At 44.7% G+C, this 9,426-nt stretch overlaps 1 protein-coding gene across 3 annotated transcripts in view; it reads left to right on the top strand.

Annotated features, from left to right (window-relative positions):
- The first annotated feature begins 894 nt into the window (after positions 1-894).
- Positions 895-9,426, top strand: part of IPO8 (importin 8) — a 62,987-nt gene continuing 54,455 nt past the window's right edge. The window contains exons 1-2 of one of the 3 annotated variants that reach the window (XM_054069736.1): positions 980-1,122; positions 5,376-5,534. Coding sequence is in view for 2 of the 3 variants with exons in the window: in XM_054069745.1 (XP_053925720.1) it covers positions 1,039-1,122 (84 nt within the window). In the remaining variant the exon portion in view is untranslated. Of the gene's footprint in view, positions 1,123-5,375; positions 5,535-9,426 lie in introns of all 3 variants that reach the window. The other 2 variants (XM_054069745.1, XM_054069725.1) reach the window with 2 other exon arrangements.

Below are 9,426 nucleotides of genomic sequence, written 5' to 3'. Positions count from 1 at the left end.
ACTCTCTCAGCCTGACCTCTTAAGAGAGGTGCTCCAGTTCTCTGATTCTCTTTGTAGCCCTCCTCTGGACCAGTTCCTACAGCTCCACATCCTTCTTATGTTAGGATTCCAGAACTGGACACAGTACTCCAGATGAGGTCTCACAGGAGAGGGATAGAGGGGCAGAATCACTTCCCTCTCCCTGCTGGCCACGCTTCTTTTGATGCAGCCCAGGATACAGTTGGCCTTCTGGGCTGTGAGCGCACATTGCCAGCTCATGTCGAGCTTCTCATTGACCAGCACCCACAAGTCCTTCTCTGCAGGGCAGCTCTCAAGCACTTCATCCCCCATCATGTACTGAAAATGGGGATTGCCCCGACCCAGGTGCAGGACCTTACACTTGACCTTGTTGAACCTCATGACATTCTCAGAGGCCCACTTCTCTAGCCTGTCCAGCTCCCTCTGGATGACATCCCGTCCTTCCACTGTGGCAACTGCACCTCTCAGCTTGGTGTCACCTGCAAACTTGCTGTGGGTGCACTCGATCTCCCTGTCTGTATCATTGACGAAGATATTAAACAGCACTGCTCCCAGTATGGACCCGAGGAACACCACTTGTCACAGATCTCTACCTGGACTTCGAGCCACAATATCCCACTTTAACAGTATCTGCTCCGTGTCTCAAGGCAGGCGCCCCTCCCTCCTTCCCCCCGCCCCCGGCCCCGCGGGCTGCGTTCCGTACGGCAACATGGCCGCCGCCACCCGGGGGCTGTCGTACCTGGGGGCTGCCGTACCGTACAACAAGATGGCAGCCACCCTCTCACCGACCTCCGCGCGAAGCCAGAAGGCGGCGCCGCTGCCGTAAAGCGGTGCCCGTTTCCCCCATTCCCAGCTGTCGCAAACCGGTGAGCGGCTCCTAGAGAGGGACCAGGAGGGGGTGGAGGACGCGCGGCTGTGATTGTGGCACGGGACGGGGCGGGGGGGGGGAGAGCGCCTCTTCCTCCTCCTCCTCCTCCTGCCCGCCGGGGAAGCGCTGCTCGCCGGTGAGCGAAGGGAAAGATGGATCCCAACAGGATCATCCAGGCTCTGCGGGGCACCATCGACCCCAAGCTGCGCGTCGCCGCCGAGAACGAGCTGAACCAGGTACGGGCGGGCGGGGCGGGGCGGGGGGGTGCTGCGGCACGGGGTCGCCCGGCACCGCCGGCAGGGGCGCCCCCTCCCCAGCATGGGGATCCGGGGTGGGGGGTGGGGGGGCGGTGGCACCGAACCGGGGGGACCCAAGCTGGAGGGGACCCGCAGAGGTCATAGCATCACAGAGTGGGTTGGGTTGGAGGGGAACTTAAAGATCATCCAGTTTCAACCCCCCTGCCATGGGCAGGGACGTGTCCCACCAGACCTGGCTGCTCAAAGCCCCATCCAGCCTGGCCTTGGACTCCTCCAGGGATGGGGCAGCTACAGCTTATATGTGCCTCACCATCCTCATCGTAACGAAATTCTTCCTAATGTCTAACCTAAACCTTCCCCCTCCAATTTAAAGCCATTCCCCTTCGTCCTCCAACCCCTGTCCCTGCACAGGACAGCCGGAACATTCACACCATGTGTCTCAGGGCATTGTCCAAATGCTTCTTGAGTATTGTCAGGCTTGGCTCCATGACTGCTTCCTTGGGGAGCTGTTCCAGTGCTCCACCACCCACTGGGTGAAGGACCTAATGTCCAACCTAAACCTGGCATATCTTCCTCCCATTCCTTCGGGTCTTGTCATTGGTCACCACAGAGAAGAGATCATCACCTGGTCCTTCTCCTTCCCTTGTGAGGAAGCAGTGAACTGCAGTGGTCTTCCCTCAGTGTCCTCTTCTCCAGGCTGAACAGACCAAGTGACTTCAGCTGCTCCTCATACTGATACAAAAAGTGCTGGCAAACTCTTGTAAGACTTGTTTTGGAGTTTTAGAAAGCACGCATCCTTTATCAGGCCTGGGCGACATGATGGAGTGATCTCCATCAATCGTGTGCAGTAAGACAAGAGCCAGGGACAGACTGTATGTCCCACTTACATGCATATGTACAAATTTTCGCACTAATCTTGTGCATGTTCTCTTACTTTACAAGGACTAATTTAAATGTTACTATGAACTTCACAACAGTCAAATCTTTTGCTAATTTGGAGCTTTGAAGCCAGGTCTTTGTCTGACCTCACATTTGAGATATGGAAAGACAGAAAATAGAGGTGATTATAGAAAAAGCCACATCTGTTCAGCATAGATCATACTTAACACAAGATGTAACAGTATCTGGAAAAACACTATTTGAACACCTCCCCCCCCAGTTATATAATGCATGCTATCAGAGGGACATTCTGTTTAGCTGTCAAAAATACAATTACTTGGATGAACTTATCTCAACTTTAGCTTAAATCAAAAGTATTACATGTTTTGTCATAGTAACTACTTTTTGTATCAGTACAAAAGACCCTTCAACAGCTTTGTGGTCCTCCTCTGGACACTCTTCAGTAGTTTTATGACTTTTTTTGTACTGTGGCATCCAAAACTGTGCACAGTACTTGAGGTGGGGCTGCACCAGTGTGGAGCAGAGTGGGACAGTCACCTCCCTCGACCGGCTGGCAATGCTGTGCTTGATGCACCCCAAGGACACGGTTGGCCCTCTTGGATCATTCCATGCTGGCTGTCAGCAGCTGCCTCTCCATCCTGGGCTGGCAGTGGGAGGCAGGGTCACCTCGGCCCAGCTGCCGGGACCCCTGTGGGGGGGTCTGCTGCTGCCAGACCAGAGTCTGTGAGTGGCAGGCATGGAGCACGTACTCTGGTGCAGCCATAGGTGCCCGGCTGCCCAGTGGGATTGCTGCCTGCACCCAATTTTATCCTTAGTTTTGTGGCCTAGGGAGTGGGGTGTAGGGAGGCTAAGTGCAGTGGTGGTCTGAGTACTGATCTGCGTTGTTGGGTGCTGAGCAGGGTCACATTGCTCTGCTCAGGTTGCTGTCCTGCTCTTACAGGTGACAGACAGCAGTGACTCTCAGGCATTAGGTTTGTCCTGTTCAGCCATGTAAAACTTCGAGAAAGGCATGTTAGATTTTGTAGGTAGTGCTTGTCACAGTGTCCTACAGTTAATGTAGCGGCATGATGTGCTGAATCAAAGCTGTGACCACAGTCTCAGTTTGGACATTTGAATAAAGTTCCCTTGCACAACATTAATAAAGCTCTAACCTCTAAACTTCGCTGGAATATTTGATCAGTTCTCTTGGAGGACTTGGGTTGTTTTGACTGTGTTGGTGTGTTAACAAAACGATCAATTGGAATTGGCTGTCAGGAACTACCACTACTTCAGGATTCCTCCTCTGGCTTAATTTTCTATTTAGGCAACTTAAAACTCCTTCTGAATTAGCTATAGCTAATCCTTGCTTTAGCAGTCGACAAGTTCCTTTAGTAAATCAATGGATTAAGTGCTGGACATTGAGAATGCTCTTCTGGATATTTAGATAAAAATGCAAAACTTTTTTCTTTGTTTGGTATAGTTGCTTTAGAAACCCATCAGTGCTTTTTTTTATCCCTACTATTAAGGACAGAGAGGGAAATTATAAATATTTGTCATCAGCCTGTTGCAGAGGAATCAAAAATACAATAATAAACTGCAGCATGTTTGGCAGGCTCAATCCAAAGAGGCAGCTATCAGTATTTCTAGGTCCTGCTCCTAATGCTGTTGTTTTAACATCACTGATAAGTACTGTGAAGCTTGGGAGAATTTTTTAAAGTGTTCTAAGATTGACATCTGTAAAATAATTTTAAGTTCAAGTGATGCATAATACAGTTTGTATGAAAGATCTGGGTTTTACTTTCAAGGCTGCAAGTGTATTTATCTAGCACAGGTTGACATGCAGAGTTTTACTTAAAATACCTGGCACATTTTCTCCTTTCTAACTAATATAAAGAATGAATCTTGAAATTAAGATGTACCTATTATTTTGTAGGCTTCCTGTTACTAAATGAAGCATGATGTATCTGCCTGATATAGTGCACTGATGCAGCACTGGTAGTTTGACACGACTCTTTGGATGAGTGGAACAAAAGTGCTTCTGAGGAATGTGACTTAATGTGGGCCTTTGACATCTTGAAACCTTTCAGTGCTTTTTGAAGCAAGACTTCAAAGCGACTTGTCAGACTCCCATGGATCTGATGATAGTGATGACACGTAACTGTGTTCCTGCAAGCGCTGGAAGCCAGATGATGTTCTAGCTTTTATCTTGCTCTAGCAAAGAAGCCAATCCACTAACCAAACAGAAAACCTTCCAACAATATGTACTTAGAGTGGTAACACAACACTTTGCCAAACAGACTAGGGGTCACCTTTTTTCTGTGCAGCAGTTAAAATGATGCTTCTCCTGATACATGCTAATGGGTATAGCGGTAAAACTTGTCTTGCGTTAGCTCATCTGCAGTGTACATTGGCTTTCAAGTTTGAATCCAAGTAGTGACAGGAGCTTCCCAGAGAATATAATCCTACTTGTTCACCAATGTAGCGCCTCTCTGTAGGCACCTCGTTGCTTGTACCAGTACAAAAAGTCCTTTAGAACAATGTCGTAATAGTCGCTACTCCATAATTTGCTTACAGTGTTGAGCATGTGGAATGGAGCTAAAATGAATGAAATCTTGCTTACCTGTAAAAAGTCCCAGCGTGTTTGAAAATCTCTTCTTGTCTTCCATATGTTCCTGCACGTGTGTAAAGATAGAGCTAAATCAGTGAAGTTGCTGTCTGGATTATCATCTAACTGCATTCAGAAATGGAATCAAGATTCCTTTTTCTCTCCTCCCCCCCTTATTATATCTATTAGAAGGCTGTTTGTGAATTTTCATGCTCCCACAGCTAGAAACAAGTGTTGGTTTCCAGTAAAAAAAATAATTTACAGTCCATTTATATCCATTTGTGCCAATCTCACTTGTAAACTAGAATGGATTTCTTGGTACCCGCTCTGACATATTTGTCAAAGGCTGATCCCTACCAGTCTGTTTTCCAAATCTCAACAGGCTGTATTTCATTCGCCTTATCATAAAACTGAATTTATGAAATCTAATAATACGAGAGCATACCTCTTCTCCATCACTGTTTCCCCCTGAATTACTCTTGTTCAGTCTGATCATTTGTGTTCGCAGCATTCCAGAAGATCTCACACTCGATGCCACTAATATCTCATTTGATACATCCTAAACCTACAATTATCTTTTTCATCTCCAACATCTATATATTTCTTATTGTTTAATATACCGAGGTCCTTTTATCCTATGGTTATTCCTCACTAAGAAGCCTCAAGCTTTTAGGAAAAGTTTCTATAATCCTTGAGTACATGACCACATACTTTGTCCTATTACCCCACTTCTTTTCTGTTGGTGCAGTTCTTTGTGGGATTTTTCTGATCTTTCTCCTTGGATGATGTGTGCTACTTCTGAGTCACCAACAAACTTCACTTCTCTCAGTGACCTGAACACAGATGTGAGTGTGGAATTTGTCTGAAATGTGAATTTTGATAAACCAGAGCAGTAATTTCCTGCCAGGTCAGTAACCCCTACCATGTAACTGCTGTTGTTTCCCCTGTTAGCCTGTTGATTTTCTAAGTCTACACATTTTCCATCCCCCTCTTTTTCTTTTGTTCCCCACCACTTGTTTTCTTCAGCTCTGTCACATCATATTCGATGTGCACTATACGATCATATTTATCATCACACTGTACTTAGTAGAACAGTCAATTAGCGTACCAAGAAAGTTACTCAATTTCTGTGCACCTTCCTTTGATATCTTTTCTGGGCTGTTACTCTCGTTGTGTCTGTCTTGTGAACTTCAGGGACCTTTGCTGGTTTAATTATTTTTTTTTAAACTGGCTAAATATTGCTTTTCTGTGCCAGTTCTTGGAGTGTTGTGGAATGTACTGTCTGATTATGTGAACGTTTGAAGTCATCTTTGATTCCAATTTGGATAGGATTGCCGTGCGACTTTTATGCATTAATCTTCATTGTCTCAACCTGCTGTAATACATTTCTTTGCCCTGTAACAAAGGGGGAAATAACAACACAATTGCAGAAATACAGTGGTTTGTTTAAATATTGAAAAGAAATTGCAGAGTTTGGCTTTGGTGGGAACCGAGAAGCAGTGCTGGAAGAAGAGGAAGTGTGAGCAGATTGCCCAAAAGCAGAAGAATCCAGAATAAAGTTGGGCTTCCTTCCATATCTTCCACATCTTTGTTGAGCTGGTTGCCGTAGTAGGCAGGGAACTTAAGGTCTCTCTGAAACTGACAGTGAGCACCTTGTGTTGCCTGGAGGAAGGAATCTCAGGTATTTGTACTGAAGAGCAGTTTGAAGAGGAAGTGGACTTGCGTGGTTAGAAGTGCAGTGAAAGTAGTGTTTGAGGGTGGACAGGTTTGGCAGCAGAATCAACTGAGGAAAGAAGCTCAGGTAGGTTCCTCTACGTGTTTATTTTCACTGAGTGTGAAAACACTGTGCATTTTCCCCTCCCTAAATGGTGGCTTTGTGTGTAGGCAGGGAAAGAAGAAAGTGTCTTTTGAAGTTCTAGTTTGTTTTAACAACTCTCTGTGACTGACAGTGTAAAAAGCAAGAAAGAAACACTATTAACAACTGCAAAAATATTCCCAGGTGTGACAAATACTGATGGGGTTTCTAAGTAACACATTTTTAGTGCACAGCAAACAGAAAATAAAATTTAGTAGAACTGATACTTGAGCATTCATATCAAAGGTATGCAAGCCTTAAACTAATCTTTGTAAACTGTTATTGCATATGTAGTCAAGGTATAAATTTCTGCTGTGTGTTTGTCTTTCCAAACAAAGACGTAATTCCTTGATTTTTCTGTAATTTTTACCTTCTTGGATTTGGAGGGATGGAGAAAGAGATGTTGTTTATTGCTGGGGGAGGAGGATGTTCTTGGCTTCACTGGCAGAACCCGGGACAAGGCTCCCATTTTCCATATCCATTGTCCTACATCAGCCCGTGGTTGTTCCGCAGAGGAAGAAGCACCTTAGAAGGTTACTGATAAGGGAGCAGTGACGAGAAAGCAGTTTCTTGCTGTGGTCTTTAAATGCGAGAGCAAACGAGGCACAAGAATAATGCTTACTGAAGTGAGCTTAGTAGTATATAATGCATGGTAACCTGGGAGCCAAAACTGAATTTTGGATGTGAAAAGTACTTGCTTGTGTAAGATCCATGTGGGGAAATTTTTGTATTGTTTTTCCTGCTTATCTGTCCTTACATTCTAGCCCTTTACATGTGATGGTATTCATCTTACTGTTTTTCAGTGGCCCATCCAAGGCTTTCTTGGGTGTCATCTGTTCTATGCCTGATCAGATGGAAGAGGAAATAGGAAAAAAAAAATTTATGTGTTCTCTGATCCATTGAAGAGTGGAGCTGTGATGCTGAAGTGGGAAAGAATGCGTGTTAGGCCAAAGGTGAAAGTACAGAGTGCAGAAAGGTGTACAGCTGCAGCGCACAGATCCTGAGACAGTGGACTTAGGTGGAACAAGATGCATGGGGACATATGCATCTCCAATCCGTTGCTGTAAATTTATCCAGTTTATCTTACCAATGCTGCATGCCTGTCTTAGTTTAGCTGCTGGTCTTCCACACTGATGTACTCCATCCTCTTACTCCCTATGGAAATTAAAAGAGGGTTGTTTTTTTTAGCACAAATCCTGTGGTCTGTGATTCATACAAAAGTAGTCATTATGTGTTTTAAATGGCTCTAAAATAAAAATTGTTCTTTACTTAGTGAAAGTTCATTTTTTGAAAACTTTTACTTTCTCCTTCAAAATATACGTACTTCCCTATCAATGAACACATTCATTACAAGATTTACCAAATCACAACAATGTGAATTCAAGGCAACATAATTATTCATAAACTGCACGAAGCAGCATGCTGTGTCACGGGAGTTGCGCTGAAGGTCTTTTTCAGCCATCTGGTGCCTCCCTGCGGCTCCTGGGCATGGCTCTTCAAAATCAGTACTAGCTTTCCGTTCTTTCCATGGGACTGATAATATTCCTGCTCTCCCTGTGTAAAAGCTGAGGTGCAGCTGGAGTGATACAAATAACTCTGTTGCTGAACTCATCCTGCTTTGAGGTCTCTTTCCGGTCTCTTTCCATTTACACAGTGTACACCTGACAATTGCTCTGCACCTGCTTGCGTGGTATAAACAGCTATAGATGCTGGTGTCCAGGAGCCTGTTGTTTGGTTTCCTGAGTAGGGCAGGGAAAGGATACATCCCAAGATCACAATTAGCGTGACAACTAACGAGAATGTGCTGGTATAGGAAAAATGTTGCTGTGTAGAGCTTTTTAAAAGGTCCTCTGTTCCAAAAATTGCAAGTGATGTGTGGTTTTCCTGACTGAGTTTGTTGCTGCACAAGTGAGCAGGATGGATTTTGAGCTTCACAAATACACCAGAAGCATGTGTCTTGTTCCTAAAAAAGACACACAATCTCTGTTGATCTCTACAGTGTCCATGTTTCTGATAATGAATAGAAAATGAAGCTATATGAAAATGTGAATTATGGTAATGATATTAGTACAGAGAAGAAGGATTTAGCGAGAGCTTGATGCTGTGTCCCTGTCATCTCTTTAGGGGTGTTGGTGTGTAAAGGGTAAAGAAGCATTCATTGCAGTGCTGGAAGGGATGGGGCCCCCTCTGAGACACTACATAACTTCTGCGTAACACGTCTTTTGTCATTCCAGGGGCTTGCTGAGAGGATTTGCTCCTCAGGCCAAATAACCATATTTGTATATATCCTGGCAAAACTTCAGGGGTAGCAGTTGTACGCCAGCACTAGCAGTACCAGTAAATCTTCTTGGAGTAGCAGTGACTTTTATGTAGATTCAGTAAAAGCTGTTTGCACGGAGAAAAGGAAATAGTTTATACTGTTATCACTACATCCACCCTTCATGTGATGATATTGCTAGGGTTAATCCAGGAAAATAACAGCGACAAAACAACACCCAAAAAGGTTGCTTCTTATTCAGTGTCTTTATAGTAGTAAAAGCTGTGTATAGATTGGGTCTGAGAACACCATATTGACAGTGTTTAGAAGAAACAGAATGATTAAAATTCATGCACATTTTTGTTTTCCTGTGTTGGTGGGATTTCTTGTGCTTTCCTTTTCTCCCTGGGAGCTGGGTGTCGAGTGCAGGAGGCTGCTGCAGCCCCCATCACAACCCACCAACATTCTCTCTGGTAGTAACTGAAAGACAGACTTTGGACTCCAGGATACTCAATTAAAAGGTGACCTTTGGAATCCAGTACTCTGCAACCAGTTGACATTGAAAGCTGGTATTTCGATGTGTCCATAGGTAAATGGAGTTCCAGTGCTGTCTGTTACAGCATTTTTGTATTTGGAGCATTTCTTACGGACAATCACAGTTTATAGAGAAAGGAATTGCAGGAAAGC

This window comes from Cuculus canorus, chromosome 1 (assembly GCF_017976375.1).
Source record: "Cuculus canorus isolate bCucCan1 chromosome 1, bCucCan1.pri, whole genome shotgun sequence".
NCBI classification, from domain to species: domain Eukaryota; kingdom Metazoa; phylum Chordata; class Aves; order Cuculiformes; family Cuculidae; genus Cuculus; species Cuculus canorus.
The sequence above is the reverse complement of the archived record's forward strand: the minus strand, read 5'-3'. Positions and strand labels throughout refer to the sequence as shown.